Source organism: Mauremys mutica, chromosome 21, assembly GCF_020497125.1.
Source record: "Mauremys mutica isolate MM-2020 ecotype Southern chromosome 21, ASM2049712v1, whole genome shotgun sequence".
Lineage (NCBI taxonomy): Eukaryota > Metazoa > Chordata > Testudines > Geoemydidae > Mauremys > Mauremys mutica.
The window spans coordinates 8,542,073-8,564,123 of NC_059092.1; the positions used below are offsets into that span (position 1 = coordinate 8,542,073).

General features: G+C 56.0%; 1 protein-coding gene across 4 annotated transcripts in view; it reads right to left on the bottom strand.

Moving 5' to 3' along the window:
- Window positions 1-22,051, bottom strand: part of AGRN (agrin) — a 218,377-nt gene that overhangs the window by 46,151 nt on the left and 150,175 nt on the right. For all 4 annotated transcript variants that reach the window (XM_044996508.1, XM_044996506.1, XM_044996505.1 and 1 more), the window contains 6 exons: window positions 20,534-20,758; window positions 17,228-17,452; window positions 16,259-16,465; window positions 8,747-8,968; window positions 2,413-2,607; window positions 268-468 (listed from right to left, as the gene is read on the bottom strand). In XM_044996508.1, the coding sequence (XP_044852443.1) occupies window positions 268-468; window positions 2,413-2,607; window positions 8,747-8,968; window positions 16,259-16,465; window positions 17,228-17,452; window positions 20,534-20,758 (1,275 nt within the window). The remainder of the gene's footprint in view (window positions 1-267; window positions 469-2,412; window positions 2,608-8,746; window positions 8,969-16,258; window positions 16,466-17,227; window positions 17,453-20,533; window positions 20,759-22,051) is intronic.

Genomic DNA, 22,051 nt, shown 5'->3' on the forward strand with positions numbered 1-22,051 from the left:
GGGGGTTACACCTGGGCACGTCACAGGCGCCTCCAAGCACCAGGTGGTGTAGCTTGCTGTTGTACCTAGCCCCAGCGGGACGGGGTGGGGGGATGAGAGAGAGAGAAGGCATCCACATTCCAGTCACAAACCATGAGCTCTGGATGTTTGCCTTTCGACCATGCAATATAAACTCCATGTGTGAGGAACTCCAAGCCCCCTCCGCCCATCCCCCCCATTCCTCACACCCTCCTGCCCCCCAGAACCAGAGCGAATGAAGTTTCCTACCCTCCTCACAAGGTCCTGTCCTGGAAACCTCGATGGCCTTCTTCTGCTGGCAGGAAGCCACCTGCAGCTCGCAGGGGCTGTCGTAGGTGACGCCGTCGCTGCCACACACCTGGGAGAAGGGCTGCCTCTCACAGCGCGGGCACACGCACTGCCCGCCCACGCACTTGCTCCCGAAGGCGCAGACGGCGCTGCCGCACGACTCTGGGGGGGGAAGGGGCAAGCGAGAGGAGAACGGGGAGGGAGAGAAAAATGGCATGAGATCCAGCAGAAAACCTCCCGTTGCTATCGTCAGCCCGGGCAGTGTCAGAGGGCTGTGCCCTCAGAGAGGGCCTGGCTGCTGATTGCTTAACCCATCCCTGAACAGGCTCAGGACAGAAGAAACTGGGGGTGGGTTCCCACGGCAGAGTCCTAAGCACCCACAACTCCCGAAAGTCAGCGGGTGCTGCAGGTAGCCAGCTCCTGCAGACACCAGACCAACGGTGCATTCTGCTTATAAGCACTGAATGACTCTCTCTAGACACCCACAGTCCCATACCTGCAGCAGGCCAGAACCCAGCCTTGCAGCGCCCGATACTGACGGGGCAGCCCATGCAGCCCTTCCAGCTCACTCAGGTTTCCACTCGGAAACGTATCCGTTAGCTCCCTGCCCCCACTCAGCTGGGGCATGTCAGCCCCAGCGGCAGAGAGAGAGATTATTTGGTCCAGTGTATCATTCGTTCTAATGTAGCATTTCATCGGCACTTTTAGTTCCTGTGGAAATTAGCACAGACTGTTCTGGGCTGGGCCAAAGTGCATGGGGCTGGGTGGGGGGAGAGGAGGCAGGGCAGGGGGAGCAGATCAGGTAGGAACTAACCCCTGACGGGGGAGGAAAAAAGAAACCAAAAAAGGGACATGCTGACCAGACAGGAACATGGTACAGCTGTGTTTAAAGGCAGCTGTCGATTGCAAGGTTCTAGCACGGCACCTTCCCGGCCAAGCTTCCAGTCGGTATTTCAATAAGGTTGATTAAGCTTCATGACACCCATAAGGGGAGATATTACCCTTGTATCGTGGTCGCAGAAACTGAGGCACACCAGGATCGTGGCTGAGATTTTCAAAGCCAGCTAAGGGATTTGGATGCCCCATTCCCATTCAGGTGGATGGGAAGTGTGAATCCATTTGTTACTCTAATTTGTATTACCATAGCCCCTAGGAACCCTCGTCATGGACCACGACAGCCGAGGTGGCTTCGAAAGGCTAAGCATTAGGGTCTTGCCCGAGACCTCATAGAAAACAAGTCAGTGGCAGAGCTGGCAATGACCCTATTAGACTGAGCTACTGCAAGACGCTATGGGCTGCTTACAGCCTTGGCATCTACCAAGTCCCTCTGCCCTGCAGGGTGATGCCCACTGAAGAACGTTCAGTTCCTGTTCGAAAATAGAAAAAAAAACCCCAACCCTGTGGCTGAGATTTACAAGCTGACCAAGGGATTGAGACACACAACTTTCATTCATGGGAATGTGTCTAAATCCCTAATCAGCTTTGAAAGTTTCAAACGAAGGATTTCAAGCCTGTTTGAGGATGGCGCTCATGAACGAAATAAAGAAATCTCTGTCCAAACTGGGCAGGGAAACTGCTAGAACCAACTGGGCTAGACAGACATCGCTCCAATGCCTTTGGGTGCACTATGCCAGCCGAGGACCTGAGCAGGCAAAGATGGCTGTGGCTAGCTTGGTTCTAGCTCCAGCACAGAGACGGCCTGGGTGTAACAAATCAAGGAAATTCTTGTGATGAAAACCATTCCATCCGCCAGCCTATTGCCCGAGATCTGTCTGCAGACATGATTGCCAACGGTGGCTAGTGATCTTGGATGCCTCCATATCTGGGTGCTCAAGTTGACATTCCTTGAAGGGGCCTGGTTTTTAGAAAGTGCCTAGCATCTGTCCTCTGAAAATTGGGCCTCTTGAAGATGTCTCAAGTTGGCCCCCCCACCCAAAAATGGAGGCACCCAAAGTCATTGGTCACTGGCGACAATTTTCTTCCTTGGATCAAAACCTCTTTGGATTTTATTCCTTTCCCCAGGGGAGGGTGGAACTGAAGTAACACGAAGGGTTAAGAAAGGAATGTGGGAGCAGGGGGGAAGGACGGGTACCCCTGCAAACTCACTGCAGTCTCCTTGCGCGGCCACCTGGATGTTGGTCTGCTGCGTGCACGCCCGGACGTGGAGCTCGCACTCGCTGCCGTAGGTGTTCCCGTCCGTGCCGCAGACCGGCTGGGAGGAGGAGACGCATTCTGTTGGGCACACGCACCTGCCCGTCTCCGCCTCGCAGATGGCCCCGAACTGACACTTGCTACACCGGTCTGCAGGAATCAAAATAGAAAGGGACGAGAAACCCAGAGAGAAAGTCAAGTCACTAAGCACTGGCGCCGAGAACAAGGCCCTGCAGAATAATCCAGGGGCTCATTATCCCAAATGCATGCCGCGTCAGCGCTCCAGGCAAGGCAGGGTTAACAGCGCTGCACTCCTTCACTGCCATGTGAAATGGGGAGAGGACAGCTAGCCTGGAGAGGGGCTCATCGCTTAAGGACATCCTGGCTTTGTCTGCGCAGAGCACTGCCTGACAATCGCCCGCCATTGCTCTAGAATGGCTACGGCATAGATCCTGCTCATTGTTACCATCACGGCAGCTAGATCTGCTCTGACAGCCTGATCCCAGACCCACCGAGGCTAACGGGAAAAGTCTCACTGACTCCAATGGGCATTGGATCAGGCCAGAGATTGGAACAGAAACCAGATCCAGGCAAAAAGCCACCTGGCTTCAGGTCTCATCGCACAAGTTTTTCCATCCACGGAAACGATCACAGTGTCGCAAATGGAGGGCGGAGACTTTGTGCTGGAGAGGGAGAGGATGATTTAGTTGGGTTTGGTCCTGCTTTGAGCAGGGGGTTGGACTAGATGACCTCCTGAGGTCCCTTCCAACCCTGAGATTCTATGATTCTATGATTCTATGAGGGGGGGGGAAAAAGGCCCCAATCCTCAGCTGGGATAAATGAGCGCAGCTCCCAGACTGTCCCATGTATAGGACTTCATACGAAGTATTGTATATCCCTATAGCAATTTTCAACTCAAAGCACTTTACAAGCTAGCAAGACTCACAGAGAAATGCAGCCACCTCTGAGGTGGAACACAGCAGCATTTTAACAGTGCACAGCAACAGTCTAGGTCAGATTTGGGCAGCAAGTTCAAGGGAAATTCAGGCAGAAGAGTGAAATTGACCCCAGGGTGAGAGGTGGCCATGGCAACAGGGTTAGACACTTGTAACAGGGATCGTCAATGCCCACAAGGGAACAGGCAAAAAAAACTAATGAAAAGATAAATGGGCGGATTGCCCAGCTGGTGTAAATTGGTGTTGCTCCATGGAGATTTACACCAGTGGTGGATCTGGCCCATTGTTCTATGTATTCCTCAATGTTCTGTGGGGACATCATTAACCCTTTAACTGTACAGCTGAGCGCGGTGTCTGTAGCACTCATCTGCTTCGGCAGGAGTGGAGGGCGGGGAAGGACCCATCGCCGCTGAGACACTCCAGAGACAGGAGCATGATAGAGTCTCTCCTATGAGGCCGTAACTGAACAGCTCTGCGGGTCAAGGCTGAACATGAGAGGGGCGCTGGAGGGGAGGGGGCTGAACGTCCTGAGAGTCATGGGAGCACCAGAGATAGCTGCATGAGTAACCTCTTCAGCAGCATCCATCAACGCCTGCCTCCGACCAAGCTCCGCCTCCGCTCTAGACTCCGGGAGGCATGGGGGGACTGAATGCGGGAGGCAGCGGTCTCTGAACCCAGTGTCAAGGCAGCAGTCAAATGCCATCCAACCCCCCTACCCTGCCCTCCAGGGAGCCCCAGGGAGTATGGTGGGGGGAGGAAGGAGCAGGGTGGGCAGAGAAGGAAGGAGACGCACTCGGAGGCAGAGAGGCTTCGCCATAAAACCCATCAGGGCCGGGGTAATTGAGATGAAATATTACTGGAGTTATATGCCATTACAGCTCTAAACAGGGCTGGAGGTAGTGCAGGGCCAGTGCAGTTACAAAGGCTGATAAATTAGCCCTGGTATCAGCAGCCACAGAGAGACAAGGGCTACGGCCCAGACAGCTTGCAAATCTCCTGGGGGCAACCTCTCGGAGATCTGCAGGGGAGTGGGGCGGCTGGGCAGGAGATCAGCGACAGGGCTGTGGAAATGAGGGGGAGGGGAGGTTTTATCTTAGGTTCTGGATCCCGGGGGTTTCTGGAGCCAGTTACTCCCAGAGGAAGGTGGGGCCGGCGCTGCTCGGCGGGGCAGTCCCACTTTCCCAGCCCGCTCCAGTCCTGCACCCTGCTGTCGGCAGAAGCTAACAAGGGGGGTGTCATTTAGCCAAACCCACTTGTCAGCCCTGCCCTCACCACCCGCCCCCCCCATTGAGAAAAGCAGGGCTGGTCTTCTCTCTAGAGCCTGACTGACACAGACGAGGCGAGCACTCTACTCCATGGGGATGAGGGGGCTGCAGGGGGTTTTCCGGGATGTACAGATCAGAACCCCCTGGAATGCTGTGAAAAAGAAAGATCACCCCACAATAGCCACCACAGTGAGGCAAAGAACGGCCTCCAGCCAGTCTGGGCAGCCTTTCCCTGCAGCCGGGCCACCAGCTCTTGCTTTGTGCCGGAAGCCAGCGAGACATGGCTGCCACTGGGTAGGCATTGTCCTCATGCAGGCGCTGCACATCCCCGGCCTCAGGCCACAGCACGGTGGGTTGCGGGCCCCAAGGATTATTTTGGGTTCCATTGAGTTCCTGCAGGGCAGGCTCAGAGGGCCCAGATTCAGCCCTGCATTTGCAGGGTCATCCTGGAGATACGGCAGCAGGAGACGATGGGGGCTGCACCAGGGGCAGCTGCAGGAGGCTGAAACGCAGGCTGGATTCACAGGATGAAAAGACTCTTGGGGAGTCAAGCTCCGGCTTCAGGCAGAGACCAGCCAACCTCGACAACAGGAGCCACTGACTCCCTGGGATGGAACACCCCTAAAACACGGCTGCGGATCCCAAGGTCCCAGCTTAGCCCCGTCCATAGCAACACCAAGGAGAGGGCTGCACAAAGCCCGGGCAATTGCCCCACCGCTCTAGCAGCAGCTGTAAGTGCGGCGGAGAAGAGCAAAGTCTCAAGGCCAGGCCTGGGAATTCCACGGGAACAGGGAGCTGCTTCCAGGGATGGTGGCCCATGTGTCACAGACGGCTCTAACCTCACATCCAAGTGCAATGAACCCCTCTCAAGGCTCTGGCAGCACCGTGACCTGCCGAGCCCCCTTCTGGTTTATCAGGATGTCCCCAGGACTGGATGTGTTTGTAATTCATAGTGACACGTCATCTCCCTTTCCCCATATACGCTGTCTGCATGATGCACGTACCTCCCCAGCACACGCAGTCCTTCACTGCAGGTGAGCCCAGAGCCAGCCAGCACCTCCTCTGTCATGGCCCTTGTGCATTCAGTGACTCACCGGATAACTTCCTCTTTCAGAGAAGCATCCCCTCCCCCCCTCCATTCGATTCACCAGGAATTTGGCTCGAGGGAGATTTTTCTCATTTTACTTTCACGCAGCAGCTGTTGCTTTGGATGCGTGGGGAGAAAGATGCGAAAAAAGCCCAAACCCGTGACTGGTTAGCATGAGCTGTCGGCTGGGATGTTTCTATCTATAGCCTGCCATTTCCTGCCCACTGGTGGGTTTCAGAAGTGGGTAGAGAGGCAGTTGAAGGCAGGATCTATGGGAAGATAGGCCCATGGGCATGCGGGAAGTTTCTTCCTGAGTCCCAGGAAGTCAGGGGCCATTTATGCCCTAAAGCAGGGGTGTTTATATCCCTTTTACATGACAATCATCTCTCAGGTAACTGCAGATATTCTTAGTGCACATATCAATGCCTAATCTGCTTCTGAAGCCTCCGGAACTCATTGCTATCCTGTAGCAGTGAGTTCCATGGGTGAACTGTGCACACACATCCCTCTTTTCTAAGCATTAAAATTTCTTTTCATCATCGTAAGTGTCCCTCCTGCGTAACGCAGAGCTGCCATCTGTGCCGAGAGCTGCAACGTGATCCCACACTCAGAAACTAAACAGCCAGCCTGAACTTTGGCTGTGGCATTCTGCATGCCTCCCATAACCGCTCGCCCCCCTAGGTCATGGCGTATATAGCTGGGCATTAGCTCATGATAACCCCTGGAGCGTAGCAGACAAGCATTCAGACTGCAAGCAGGATGAACCTAGTTTGTCATAAACACAGTTGGCTAAATCCCGCCTAAGCAACCTCCCTGACTTCAGTAGGGTGGCGGGGTTGGAACCGAGAGCAGATCACGGCGGAGGGACACAGAGCGCTAGGATTAAGGGACAGTGCGGGACAGCCATCCCTGGGCATTTGGTTTTTTCTTGTGGTGCATTTCGAAAGGTGCAGGAAAGGCCTTTACGAGCTCTTTGTGGGATGCAGCAGGTGGCTGAGTGACAGCGATCAATCATTCCTCCCAAGGCAGAGAAAGGCTCTTTAACTGGATAAGGGGTGTACGCAATTAGCAGGGGGGTGGAGGACCGAGCAAGGTGGATGGTTTCTCTCTAACGGGGGCAGAGGGATGCATTTTGTAATTAAGTCTGGACACCCCCCCATGCTACCTCCAAGCTGCTCAGACAGCTTCTCCCGCATCTCGGCCCCAGCCGCTCCTGGGCAGCTCCCCCACTGTTCAAACTTTTGTAGCAGCTAATTGTCCTGCATCAGACTGGTAAGGCAGCCAGGGCGGGCTTTGCGCAGGGAAGCAATTTACATGCATATTTCCCGTAAGTGCTCTCCCCAATACCTCTATAGGGAGAAAGGAAAACTCACCACCCAGATTGGTTCCTTTCCCCAAATCAACCCCTTCTGCTGAGACTCTGTTATTTTTAAGCCATTGGAAGGTGAAGGAATAACCTTCCCGAGCGGCGGGTACCAGTGAACTGCGTCATTCTCTCTGCTCGCCGGGGGGCCTGCTGATTTCATTGCCGTCTGAGTGGGCCGTGGGTGAGCTAAGCGGGCGCTTGCCTGGCACGGGGAACAGGGAATGGCAAGCCACGGATAGATACACGCAGACACACGCTCTGCTCCAGCCCCAAACCAGAGAAACGCTCCTGGGGTGAGAAACGGATCGTTTCTGCACAAAGCACACTGCAGTAGGCAGCGCTGGGGGCTTATGCTGCACAGAGATTTCATTCAGCCTGGATCCAGCTTGACTCTCAAGTGATTAACAGCCACAGCCACCTGCTCTGCAGCCGATTCCAACTCCTTTCAATTCAGTTAGCCTAGCAAGCCACCCAGGATGGGGAAACTGAGGCCCAGGGGAAGCAAAGCAGCAAAATCAGGAACAGAACCCAGGAGTCCTGACTCCTAATGCTTATTCTACCTGTAGGCAATGCTCCTATTGACTCACTCTTTCCAAGAGCAACCTCCCGTGTTCAGCCTATCCCCACTGAGCTCAGTCCACCATTAGCAGCCCCTCTGCACTTTCTGCAGTAGGAAGCACAACACCTGGATTACAGGGAAAGCCTCAGTGCTTTTAGGAACAATCTGAACACTTTGCTTCGTTCCCATGCTGGGCAGGAGAGTCCATCCCACGGGGATGAGGGTAATCTCTCTAATCAGGAATATAACTTGCTGAAAAACTCTTGGACCACAGGGAAGCAAGACGCTCCTTAGGATCCACAGTGGTTCAGTGGTGAGAGCGCAGAGCTGGGAATCTAGACTCCTGGGTTCCATCCCCAGCTCTGCCAGTGACTCACTGCACGAAGCTGGGCAAGTCACATGCCTGTGCTCTGCCTCAGTTTCCCCTCTGTAAAACAAGGAGGCTCCTGCTACCTCGCTGTGGGGGTTGGGAGGCTAAGGGCACTCGGTGTCTGCAAAGCATGCTGCAAGCTCCAGGTGCAGGGGGTTAGAGGAATGCCTGGGCATCTCTCTTCACTGGACCCCTCTGTTCCTAGAGCTACTGTGGTGCCATCCCATGGGGTCAGCAGTCACGTGACCCAACACCTCACCCCACGCCAACTAGAGCTACAGACTCCAACAGCAACCAGCACGGTGGGGCTGCAGTCTACCCGCAGGCCTGCTTGGAAGGGGCAGCCACCAGCCCCCCCCTCCCCCCCCTTCACCACCAGAGCAGATTCTGGTGGGATGCCAGTGATTCAGGTCCTGTGGCCCGGTGGAGCAGAAAGTCCCATTGCCTGCTGGGGTGGCATGGGATGAGATGGGGCTGCCCTGCAGCAGATTAAGGACTTGCGAGTGGAGGAGACATGCTGGGGCTGGGTGGAAAAGTCTGCCTGACTGGGGTGGGGAGCATATAGGGGGAGGGTACTTGCTTTGTGTCCCCATAACCCCGCCCCTGCCAGCTAGTTCTGAGCCCTCCTGCGCCTCCCCCCTCCTGGCTTCGAGGTTCTCCTTCCACAGAGCCCCCGCCCCACTCACCGCAGGGCCCTTTGTGCTTCACTTTGATCTCCTTCCTGAGGACGCAGGCCATGGCGTCCAGCTCGCAGGGGTTGCCGTAGGTGCGGTTGTCGCTGCCGCACACGGGGTCGTAGCGGCTGAGGCACACCTGCTGGCACTCGCACACCGCCTCCCGGTTCTTCACCACGCAGGTGGCCCCGAAGGTGCACTCCACGCTCAGGCACGGGCTGGGCATGCCGAGGTCTGCGTGAGGGCAGGAGAGAAAAAGCAACACATCAGCCACTCCCCACCCGGCAGGGAGCAGGCAAAGAACAACGCCCGCGCGCCAGCCCCTGCCGGGACCGCGCGGACCCTGGGCGGACGAAGTTACGGTGGTGTCACAAACACACAGTGCTCCTGTCACCCCCCCCTTGAGATCGCAGGCCACCCTGGCAGCCCAGGCCTGGTGTCTGTCCCACGGAGCAGCAGAACACCCTCCTCCCAGGACAGGGCCCTGGTCGACCTCAACTCTCCCTCGGTTATAGCCACTGTGCAGATCACAACAGGACAGGGGGACGGGGATCCCAGAGGCTCAGAGTGGGACCATAACAGTCTGAAAGTCAGGGCGGGACAAAATCCATCCTGCTAAAAGCCTTATACCTTCAAGTGAAACACATCCCTCGCACCAGTACACACACACACACACACACACATCCCATCCCTTGCACCAGCACACACAGAGAGCCCATCCCTCGCACCAGCACACACACACACACAGCCCATCCCTCGCACCAGCACACACAGAGAGCCCATCCCTCGCACCAGCACACACACACACACAGCCCATCCCTCGCACCAGTACACACCGCACAGAGCCCATCTCTCGCACCAGTACACACACACACCCCATCCCTTGCACCAGCACACACAGAGAGCCCATCCCTCGCACCAGCACACACACACACACAGCCCATCTCTCGCACCAGCACACACACACACACCCATCCCTCACACCAGCACACACCCACACAACCCATCCCTCGCACCAGCACACACCCACACACCAACCCTCACAGCAGCACACTCACACAGCCCATCCTCCACACCAACACACACAGATACACCCACTATCCCTCACTCCAAAACACACACACACACACACACACCCTCCCTCACACAAACATGCACACACACAGAACCCACCCCTCACACCAACACCGTCCCCCAGTGACTGTAGCAAGATCTAGCTTGCAATGGCACCGATACCTGCATTAGGCTCTGATACACTGCGCTCCATCCTCATCCCATCTACTTCCTATTCCCCCCCTCGTCCTTGGGTGTGGTGGGAACCGGGGAGAGAGGATCACCCTCACTCCTCCTTGGACAGGTCATTGCAGAGCTGCACTAGCCCAGGTTAAAAGGCCAGAAACACGTGCAGCAGGAGGCCTGGGGCGGGCCAAACTGACTCACCCTAGTGGGTGCTGAGGCTTCCCTGGAGCACGGTTAGCCAGTGCAGAGCGTGAAGGGCATCCCTCTGGACACTGCCCAATGAGCAGGGCAGGAAGAGAGGCCCAGACATCTCTCACCAGTCTGCAGGATCTCCAGGCAGCCGTGTGTCCGTGCTGCAAGTGGAGATGGGGTGCCGAGCCCATACAGATGCAGAGAGCACCGAGCCCGACTATTCTTTCACCTATGCGGTCTTTGCACCAGGGTAACTCACTGGCTCCGCTGGAGTCACTCCTGGTTTGCACCAGTGGCAGAAGCAAATCGGGCCCAGCATCCCTATTCTACTGCAGAGACATGGTCGCCTGCCCCCGGGACTTTTCTATTTAGATTTTTGTTAAGGGAAGATCTGCAGTGCAGAAATCCACAATCGTAACCCCGTGGGCAGGCAGTGGGACAAACAGCAGGCTGCATTTCCTTCACCGCCCGGAAGCTGGTGCTCTGGTTTAGGCTGCTTACAGGCCAGGCCAGGCCAGGCAGCTAAAGGCAGGACTGTGTAAACTGCTGGGGGAGAGCCGGCAGTCCAGCCAAGGGGGCGCTCCATGATACTCAAACAACCGCCCTGGGCTGCGACGGGAGGGGAAAGAGAAGAAAGAAACTTGGTGTGAAACCCTGAAAAGGAAAGGTGACGACAAGCCAGCGGGGAAATGCAAGGCAGCAAAAGCCAGATGGATGCAACAGGGCACGTGCCGAGACAGACCCGAGCAAAACAAACACGCTGCGAGAACAGCACAGCCACAGACCAGCGCAGGGCGTGAAAGGCAAACTCTGCATGGACACCTGGGATGGGTTCCACCCGGAGACAGCCTGCTGGAGCTCCCCCTTCCTGACTGATGGGAAATCGAACCCTGGGGCGCCTCTGTACAAAGCCGGGGGGTGTCAATGGTTCAGAGTGACAGGACCAGGCGTGTGCCTTTCAGTGCATGCTTCCCACCAGCACCATGGAGAGATCCTGCCTGTCAAAAAGCCAAGCTTGCCCCAGGCAGATGCTCCTGGCTCAAGCAGTGGAGAAGGAGCAGGAATGGAGGAGTCCCTGCCATGGGACCCAATGAGAGAGGGTCCCTACGTCTGGGGTGTCACTCAATTCCAGGCCTGCAATGGAGACAACTGCCAAATGGGGTCTGGATTGAAGGGTTGGGCCGCAGGAGTCAGCCAAGGCTTCTCTCTCTCATCTCTAATACTCACTCGCCCCCCAATCCACCCCTCATTCCAATTCGTCCTGCAGCCAGATGGTTTCCAAGCTTTTCCCATGTGGTGCCGGTGCCTCTCTGCAGCGCCAGTGGGCCTGCTGGCATCTCTTGCTTTGGTTTTCTTGTTTTTAAAGACATGCTTCCCATAACTGTGCCCTGGAGTCATGCAGGGGCAGCACGCTGACATGGGAAACGGCCTCTGCCCGGCACAATCAGGCTAGATGGGGAGCGGCTGGATGGGAGGATCTCAGGCCTGGAGCGGAGAGACACATCCGCTCTGACACTTCTCAGCCCTGGAGCAATTCAGAGCTGCAGTGATGCAGCAAACGAGGTTCCCCTGGCAGTTTGACCCTCAGGCTGACAGCTTTTCCTTCCCACCCCCCGGACCTCCACTGAAGTCAATAGGTGTTTTTCCATTGGTTTCAATGGGAGCAGAAGCAGGCACTTCCATAGCACCTTCCATCCAAGGACCTTGGAGTGTGCTAACAATCAATAGGTAATTATGACTCTACACACACCCCCACCATTGAGAGTCCGCATCTCCAATTTACAGGTGAGGCCATATCTCAAGGGACCATATTGTCAATCACATGACTCTGCGCTTTGCAGAAACCTGGCCACCCACTGTGGCGCCCAGAGGGGAGCTGAGCTCTTTTGAAAATCTATCAAGTGGAAGAGGAGGAGTAAATGGCTCCTGAGATACCTGCCTCCGAGTCCGCTGCTCTGACCGACTGCACTCCCTGCCTGCGTTTGCAACATCCAAGGAGTTTTGACGCATCCCGCTGCCAGCAGGCTGGGCTGCCATCTACCGAGGCACTATGTTGGTGTGTTCCCAGGGAGAAACCCAAGACAGGAGAAGGCTCCTTCACCAGACTGAAGGAGGATTTAAAAATCGGCACGTTGCAACGTGCATCGGGAGGCAGGCGGGGAGTTCTCATGTTCAGGGCGACACCATGCAGCACGCTCACTCCATTCCACACCCTGGGCTGCCTGGCGCGTACACGCACGCACACACAAACGCACGCTAAGGAGGGGGATGGGGGAAAGCACGACAATCTCGGGCAGCCAGGAGTCCGCGACCATGCCTGAGCGGGACAAACAGAAAAATCAACCAGGAGCAGCTAGAATTGACTCATTGGCCAGGAAGAGGCACCCAGGTGGCTTGAGAAAGAGAACGGGGTTCTCAGTTCACACGGACAGTCAGGCAAAACAGCAGCTGCCCACAAGAGAGCCTGCAGTTGTGTGGCCACCCCCCCAGCCCCCGTCCATCTCAGAGAAGGAGATGCAAACTGGAGCAAGCATTAAAAATCCCCAGTTACACTGCAAGGCACTTTCATTCCAGGCAGGAAGTGGGTGGATTGGTAAAAAATGTGGGAATCTTTCCATCCCAAGGGCTTTTAACTAAGGCCGGGGAGGAGGAGAGTGAGGGGGGGAGGAAGAGAGAGATTGACATCTTAGGGAACGCCCTTGGCTAAGGAGAAGGGTTGAAAGCAGACCTCTGAGCAGAGACATCCCGGTTGGGAGCGGTAGGGTGCTGTGCGGATGCACGTCCTTTCTCCAAACAGGCAATGCTGTAAAACACAAGACAGAGAGAAAGAAAGAAAGAAAGAAAGAAAGAAAGAAAGAAAGAAAGAAAGAAAGAAAGAAAGAAAGAAAGAAAGAAAGGAGGAAAAAACAGACAGACACAACTACAGAGACCTTTCCTCTGCCCCCATCAAACCCTGCCTCTCCCAAATTCCTAACCCCCTCATCCCATCTCCCCTCACCTAGAGGCGGCTTTCAGCTCCTACCACCCTTGTTTGAAAGCAGAAAGGATCTTAAAAAAATAATCCGTGATGGGCAGACTGGGCTATTTTGCCTGGCTTTGTTTCCTTCCCCGGCTGCTGGAGAAGCACGAGCAGCGGGGCTGAGAGTTCATTAGGCAGGTATCTGTGAAAGATTAAAGCATCGTGTTGCCATGTTAATAGGCTGCCTTTCATTTCCTTCCCCTCCACAGGCTCGAGTTATGCTAAATCTTCTTCCCTAGATGCTGGCCATCAGCGGCAATCTTCCTCCAGAAGTGTGAGAGTTTGTAGGCAGCCCCGAAGCGGCTTTGATGTGCACAGCAGGGCATGCGGCTGGATCCATGCTCCCTAAATCCCCCACTTTGGGCTGGTACCACTCGGCGGCTTCCGCCTTGCTGTAAAAGGAGATGCCTCGAGATTTCTGCAGGGAGGTTCGTATTCCCTGCCCCCACCTGGGCCTTCCCAGGGGAAGGGATGCGCTAGATCCCTGGGGCCTCCCCCTTGCTCCCTATAATGGAGACAGGAGGGAACATCAGGGATTGTAATAGGGATATGCAGGTGGGTGGGGGCACATGGAGGTATTTCCTTAGTGCCTCTGTCTCTGCAGAGCAGGTCCAGCACAGACAGCGCATAGCTGGCTTCCCCCACACTGTCCCCCAGTGCGCCTCCACCCTGACCGGGCGGGAGCCCATCGCTATGTCCCTGCAGCGTCCCACGCTGCGGAGACGAGGCAGGACTTGGGCAGAATGAAGCTACAGGAGATTCTTTATAGAGGCTGCTGGACACAGAGCCTGGATCTCTAGCTCCCTTCTGGAGCAGAACTGGGCTGTCACACGGACTGAAATCTCCAAGTCTTGGCCGACCAAGCATCCAACTCTGCTTCAGCTCTCAGCTTAGTGTCACCTCACAACGTCTCCCTAAGCCCTGGCCTGCACTACAGCCTCCATGGACAGATTGCCAGAAAGGAGAAGTTCATGCCAGTGAGCGTGCTTTTGTGCTGGGGACAGATGCCTAGGAAAGACTGCACTGAGATCACTACCTCATTCTACGTGGGTCACGTCTGGTCTGGTGCTGGGTTTGAACTGGTGACCTGGAGGCGGAAGTCTTCACATCGCACAGGGCAGGCATCAGCTGAGGGAAGGAGTGGGCTGACGTGGAAGGAGAAGGCCTATGGCATGGTGATTTGCTAGGAGGCAGAACTGAGCTGTCGCATGGACTGAGATCTCCAAGTCTTGGCTGAGCAAGCATCAAACTCTGCTTCAGCTCTCGCCCTAGATTTTATTTACTTTCCATCCCATAAGCACATGCTCTTGAAAGGAACAGTGTGTGGGCCTGCTCTCCTGCCTGGCCTGCAGGGATAGGAGGAAAAGGAAAGCCATCAAATGAAGGAGAATCGAAACAGGAGGAGGAGAGACACTTCCCTATATGCGACAGGGCAGGGTCAAGACAAGAATTGCAGAATCTGCCAAACGTTTGTTTCCAGGAGCCAGCAAGGAATAGACATGCCAAGATGACATGTTGCCAGATCCTGCTCTGACTGATGGTGGTGTAAATCTGGAGTGATTAAACTGAAGCTAGTGGAGCTGCTCCAGATTTACACCCTAACAGAGACATAGGGCTGGATTTTCAGAAGGGCTGAGATATTAGGGTTTGATTCCAAGCCCATTGGAATCAATGGAAAGACTTCAACTCTCTTCAATGGGCTTTGGAACCCGAGGAACAAAACTTGAGAAGCAGCCCAACGGGGGAAGGAAGGAATATAGCTTGGGGAAGGAAAACAAAGTCTAAGGCTGCTGACTGTCACTATTTTATTGCAAGTCTTGCAGTAGTTGCTGTCTTACCTAAAGCCCCAGCTCCTGGAATCCTGTGAATATGTGAGAAACAAACTATTCACTCACTCGAAAAAGAAAAGCAAGTTTCTAGCTTTCGTGGTTGCAAAGAAAAACTTGAAAAAGTGACTTCTAATGGTTCAACAACCAGAAAAGCCCCCCAGGCATAGATTTAAAAAGATATCCCATGATTCTATTATGCCAATCTGATGATTGACAAATGATTTTTAAGCTGCCAGGGTTGGTAATATTGAGACTCCAACACCAGGAGCACAAAGCCAGCCAAACAGTCCCGAAAAAGTGGGGTTCATCTAAGAATCTTCTCAGAAGGTTTGATACGATACAAGAGCAGTTTTTTCCTATAATTCCTGTATTTTTCCTATAATAAATTAAAGCCAACCTGAAATCAGCAATTCTTCCAATTGATGCCAGTCAGTGGGCTGACTGTGGTTAGCCCATCCAGTTTCCTGGGCAACAGCTGAATTTCGTAACTGGTGGCTTCCACAGCCATAGAAACCCAGGCCCCCATCCTATCCCACAACCCAGATCTCTTAAAATAGCCTTCATCAGAAGGTCGAAAGACCTCCCCCTCCCCCCCAGCTCCTACCCAGAGACGAGACAGACACAGACGAGACCATCAGAGAGAAGCAGCACTGGAAAGAGTTCCTTACGGCGGGCACCTAGAGCTGAGAACGGCTGGAAAGCATGGCAGGGGGAGCAATGAAAGGGACTTGGGAGACTGGCACTACCCCAGGAGGCGGGATGGGCAATGAGAGCTGCTTCCGAGTTGGGTGATACAGCATGTGTGCCTGGCAGGAAGCAGGTGGATGGGGGACATGGACCGAACACTCAAGATGCTTCTCGTTATTATTGTTCAAAGCACTTTTTCCCCCTCCGTTACAGGACACATCGGACGCAGACGACACTGGAGCAGAGAGGGAGAGAGAAACGGCAGCGACGGAGAGAGAGTAGAGAGACAGATGGTGCTTGGGATCAGGCAAAAGGAAGAAGAAGAGGAGGGGATGGATCTTACCGGGCTGTAGGTCATGAAGGGGAACAGGGGCCGCCTAGTGGCTACAGGGACATGGACACGACTTACCCCTGGCGCAGGGACAGCACGGCTCCTCCTCTGCCCTGTTATGTGCGAAAGCAGGAAGGGCCGTGGGGCATTTTCCTGCTGGGGGTGGATAGCAAAGGAGGGGGGGGGAGATGCATGGGGACAAACGGGACCGCTGCAGTGCTGCTTACCACAAGGGCCCTCGTGCTTCACGGGGATGGCGGCTTTCTGCTGGCACTCCGCCTTCTGGCGCTCGCAGTCGTTGCTGTAGGTCCGGCTGTCCCTGGCACAGACGGGCCGGTAGGCGCCGTCGCAGGTGATGCGGTCGCAGGAGCAGCGGGCGGTGCCGCGGCGGTTGAGGCATACGGCGTTGAACTTGCACTCGGCCTGGCACTTGTCTGGAACGGAAAGAGGGAGGCGCCGCTTACACCCTGCGGCTGGGACGCAGGAGTCGGGCTAGCCGGCGTTGAGCTGCTAGCAGGGCACCCAACTTGCAGCAATGGGAGGGGGCCTGGTGCCAAGGGGACCCCGGGGAGGAATAGCTGAGGACCACGGATCTACCGCATGCTATAAGGAAGAGAACTGGGAAGAGGCGACCACAAGCCTATGGAAAAGCTCAGGCTCCCCGGCCGTTTGCTGGCTCCACTCTAAGGTGGCTTCTGATCCCCAGAGCTACTCCCAGGAGCCCTGCGGAAGGACCAGCTGGGGGAATTCAGAGAGCCTGAGGCCTCTGTTCGATTTTATCTGAACCGCCCAAGCTCAGGGGCGTTCAGGTCAATGCTCCTGGGTACAGCCCAGCTCCCGCTGATGGACGGACATGCAGATTCGGAAGCAATAGTCCCCTCCCCGCCCTCCAGAATTATTGAGTCTTCTCCTCCGCCCCTAGTGCCAGGGCCACCGGAACACCGGATTTCCTACCCCGTCTGGGCCCACTCAGCCCCTGCTCTAGCAGTGACCAACACCGGATTCTTCGCGGGGTCAGTGGAGCCAGATGACAAAGGTGGGGATAGGCTGAGAAGGGGCAGCTTCCCTGTCCAAGTCCAGCAGGTTTAGCTGGAGCAGGAGAGTGTCTCATTCCCCTAGGCAGCACCCGCTGGCGGGGCACCCCAGGGGAGAAAACAGGCTCCCTGCTGCCAGGCACGTCGCTGAGAGGTACTTACCCTGAGGCTGGCAGTGCCCCGAACGCACCTTCTGGATCTCCAGCCCCCGGATGGCGCCCGACCGCCCCATGACGCACTCGTTGTCATAGGTCACCCCGTCGTCGCCACACACCGGGTCCCTCTTCGGAGGGCAGTTTTCAGGCCGGGAGAGCAGGTCTGCTCTGCGAGTGCGGGGGTTTACCCGGCACACCCGGTTCATGTCGTTGAGAGTGCTCCTGCAAGGGTCTGCACACACAATGGAAGGCAAAGGAAAGGGGGGCTCTCAGACCGGCACGGTCATCTCCAGGGGCAGTCCACGCCCAGCAGGGTCGGGCCTTTCTAAGCCTGGCCCCACCACATCCCAGTCCAGCTCTTAGCTGCACCGGTGCTCCCTTCTCTCTCGGTCTCTGCAAGGCTGTGTTGAAGTAAGCCCCAGCCTCCAGATGGAGAGAGCCTGGGGATTCCTGGTGACAAGAAAGCTTTGCTGACAAATTCAGGAGCTGAGGGTTCGGCCCAGACAGTCACTGGCCCAGTCACTCATGGCCAGGAATATGTGCAGAAGCAAGTGAGACTTGAGTAGCACCAAGGTGAGCAAGGATGGTCTAACCCTCCCCCAGGCAGCCCTGCCAATGAATCTGAACCCTGGCCTGCAGCGCTCTTTAAACAGCTAGGGTTGGCAACCCTCCAGGATTGCCCTGGACTCTCCAGGCATTAGATTATGTCTTGTGGTGGAACCTCCAGGAACACGTCCAACCAAAATTGGTGACTCTGCTGGTGCCCCTGGATCCACACCTGGCTGTAGCGCCTGTTGACACCCCAGCTCTAAGTCCTCCTGCCAGCTGTGCCCACTGGTACTCAAGCTCTGTGGCCAGATGGCCATTAAGACAAGGCTGAGATCAAACTTATTTCAACTGAGAGAGGAGCTTTGGGAGCTCAAGGCTCAACCTCCCAACCCCTTGCCCCCAACACACCATGGGTCGGGAGAGCTGCTCCTCTGTCAGAGCCCCGGCCTTCTTGGGGAGAAGTCTTCTATCCTTTTCGCCAAGGCAGACAGGACTCCCTCTAGAGCCAGGCCAACATAGTTCCTTAATATGCCCACGGCTCCTCTCCCGGGCAACACACACCATAGAACCACACTGGAAGGGACCTGGAGAGCGCGTGCATCCAGCCTCCCAGCTGAGGTCAGCTTGGCCATCCCTGGTGGCGTCGTCTGTCTGACCTGTTCCTGAGGTGCTCCGAGCTGCCGGGGGCACTCGCTCCCCAGGGGCCTGCTCAGTTTTACAACCTTCCCATCTGCTCCCTGCCCTAGGCGGCTGGGTTGGGAAATCCAGGCCTTTGAGGGAAGATCCCTGAGGACAGGCAACACGCTACCTTCCCCCTGACATAATCTGGGCTTATCCGGATCACCTTCACCGCTGATCCGTGCTCACATTAGCATACTAAATACACGGGCAAAACGGGGGCCATCCATGTGCTAATCCTGTCTCAAGTCCTGGGTTTTTTAGCTCCTTTTCTTTTTTTTTTGGCCAAATGCAAATACCTGGACAGCACCGAGGCATTTTCAGCCGTAATTGTAGACACAGGACTGAATTTTTCTCCCCTTTTAATCGGAACATCCTGAAATCCCTGCATGCCCTACAATCCCCCGAGGCTGCGGCATGACAAGGGGTGAAACCCAGTAGTAACCTATTCCCTGCTGCATGAGCCCCACAAGCTGACCCGAGCTCTGAGACTCGCTGCCGCTGGGTTTTTTTAGCTGTGTGGACTAACTCTAGGACCACAGGCAGGGGAACAAGACCCCTCTGTTCAGGTGTGGCTCACGTGACAAAAAGGTTTGCGAATACCCTGCCTCTCCCAGGCTGAAATGGCCTCCCGCTGCCCTTGGACACTGGTTTCACCGCTCAGCAGCTTTCGCTGTTAGGAACCGGTTCCCGGTGCTCAGCCTGAACGCTCACTTTGCTCAATTGCATCGTGTTACTTCTCACCCACCCTGAATTGCTCTGGGTGTTTACACACCTTGAAGCACCTGCAGACAGGTCTGCTCCTTTAGGGCTCAATCCTGCCAGGGGCTGAGTGCCAGGGAACTGGCTCCTAGTTCTTCTCTTTCCTCCTCCGCCAGCCCCTCCAGCCCTTTAACCGCGCGTGTTGCTCTTCTCTGAATCCCCTGCCATTTCGCAAGCTCCTCCGAATGCTCCGCTGTCCAGAACCGAACACAGCTTCCAGGTGCCGCCTGGAGAGTGCTCCCTGGCCCCTCCGAGCTCCCAGACACACACACACCTTGCCCCGGCTTGAGGTGATTTTGTGCCATCACGGCAACTTGGTGGACTGCAAAAATGAACAGCTCTCCGGGTGTCTAGCCTCCCCCGCCCCAATTACAGACGGGGTATCTGGCACGTGTCCTTACCAACCCGGTGCTTTTCCTAATTAATACGGTCACTTTTAATTACAAAGCTTCCCAGCAGTAATTGAACGCGACGGAAGCCGTCCCGGGCAGTGACAGGGCTAGGCATACTCCCCGGGGATCGGTGTCACGCTGCGTGACTGATGGGTTCCTTTCATTAGGGGAAGTGGCCTGTTTCTTCAAGGCCTGCGACCTTGGCTGCTAGAGATGTGGTTTGGCAGGAGAGGCCTGCAGCCAATTCAGGGCAGGGGGGAGAAGGGGCATCAGAGGCTGCGGCCGCTTTTCAGATCATTAGCGAGACGCGTGTGTGGCCAGACACTAGGGGCCGAAGCTCCGTATGAACTGCTGTGAAGACTGACTCCTTCCCAAGCCAGATGGACGGAGCATGCGCAGGGGAGAAAGAGGAGCTGCTCCAGTATAAACCATTGTCCCAGCTCTTGTACTGGGGAGCCACCAACCCCTGCTCTAGGGAACCCACTGTCCTGGCTCTGGTCCTCGGGTGCTCCTAGGGAAGCTACAGTCTCAGCTGTTCTCCGCTGCTTAGACCGATCTCAGAAGCCCCAAAAGAAAGGACTCGCCCCACGGTGCTTTGGCCTTTACCACGTGGTGGCCTGAATCCCGCTCCCAGCATTTCCCAGGGGGTCAGGCCTGAACGCTGGAGCATTTCCTGCTGGTTCCCGACACTGGTAAAACGGAAGGGGGCTCAGGCCACCAGACGCAGCTGTGTTAGCCCACTGCCAGCCTGCGGCTCTAGGCTTTCTCACAGCCCCCGGTGCTTTAATGCCCACGGTTAGAGCCCAGCACGCACTCCTCCCTGCAGCTTGGAGGCCTGCCCAGTGTGGAGTGGGAAGGACCTTCAGAAGTACCTCCCCCCCGCCCCCCGACCTGGAGCTGGCGGGCTCCCCTGGCGTGGGCGGGCGACTCACCGCAGGGCCCGTCCAACTTCTTGAAGACGTTTTCCTGCTTGTCGCAGGCGTGCTTGTTGAGCAGGCACTCGCTGCGGTAGTCCTTGCCATCGCTGCCGCACACCGTGCTCTCGGCCGCGCCGCCGCACGAGGCCGGGCAGATGCACTTGGCCGACTGGCCGTCCGTGGAGCGGGCGCAGGTGCTGCCGAAGCTGCACGTCACCTCTGCGCAGGGGTCCTTGGAACCTGGGGAGAGACGAGACATGGCGCTGCTGCGTGAACGCGGCACGGCCCCGGCCCCACATCCCTTCACGGTCCATCCTACTCCTCTCCTCGCCGCCTCCCCCACCACACCTGGGCAGGTCTCACAAGGAGGCGACAGGTGGGCAAGAGCCTTCCCCGCTGCCCAGTTAAGGACAATGGCTCCCTTTCCAGGGCAGCCGCAGCACAGGGCATCCTGGACTGCGCGTTCCTTGCTCAGCGAGGCCCTCGGCCAGCAGCAGCCCGGACAGCCCCGTGTTAACTTCAGGGCTTTCACTCAAATCATTCTCCTCCAGCGCCGAATCGGAGCATCCTGCCCTCGGAGCCCTGGGGTCTGCAGGTGGCGAGTCGGATACCAGGTGGAAGGCAGAGCAGCAAGGGCCAACATCCAGCCCAGCTCCAACAGGGCCGGTGCAGGGGATGTTTGCATTTCAGCTCCCCACGCTGCTCTGGCAACGCGAGGGCCTAACCTATCCCTGCATGAGCACGAGGGACGCAGGCAGGTGATCGCCACCAACATCCGAATCCAGGCAAATCCCACAGTGGCGTCGCCTTCTTGCAGATCGTGTGCCCCCTGCCTGAAATCTAGCTAGATCCTTAAGACGGGCTGGCTGGCTGAGCAGCATACGAGTGTCACTGGCGATTTTATCGCCCCACCAAGGCTTTTGGCGACCACGTGATCACAGAAAGGTGAAGCCAGGATCAGTTAATCAAGGCCTCACATCGGGAACATGCAAGGGTCATGCCTGGTTCATGATGTGTGTGCTACGCACTCTTGACATATCATACGGTGACCAGTTCTCAACCAGGGGTACGTGTACCCCTGGGGGCACGCAGAGGGCTTCCAGGGGGGACATCAGCTCATCTAGATATTTGCCTAGTTTTACAACAGGCTACATAAAAAGCACCAGCGAAGTCAGTCCAAGCTACAATTTCATACAGACAATGTTTATACGGCTCTATATACTGAAAGGTAAGTACGATATTTATGTTCCAATTGATTTATTTTAGAATGATATGATAAAAATGAGAAAGGGAGCAATTTGTCAGGACCAGTGCGCTGTGACACTTACGTATTTTATGTCAGATTTTGTAAGCAAATAGTCTGGTTTTTAAGAGACTTGAGGGTACGCAAGACCAATCAGACTCCTGAACGGGCTACAGCAGTCTGGAAAGGTTGAGCGCCACCGTCCATGTGTGAACCCGGCATGCTGAAAGGCGCCAGACCTGGTGCGGGGCCTAGGACCATCATTGGTGGGACTCATCATAAAGCCCTGC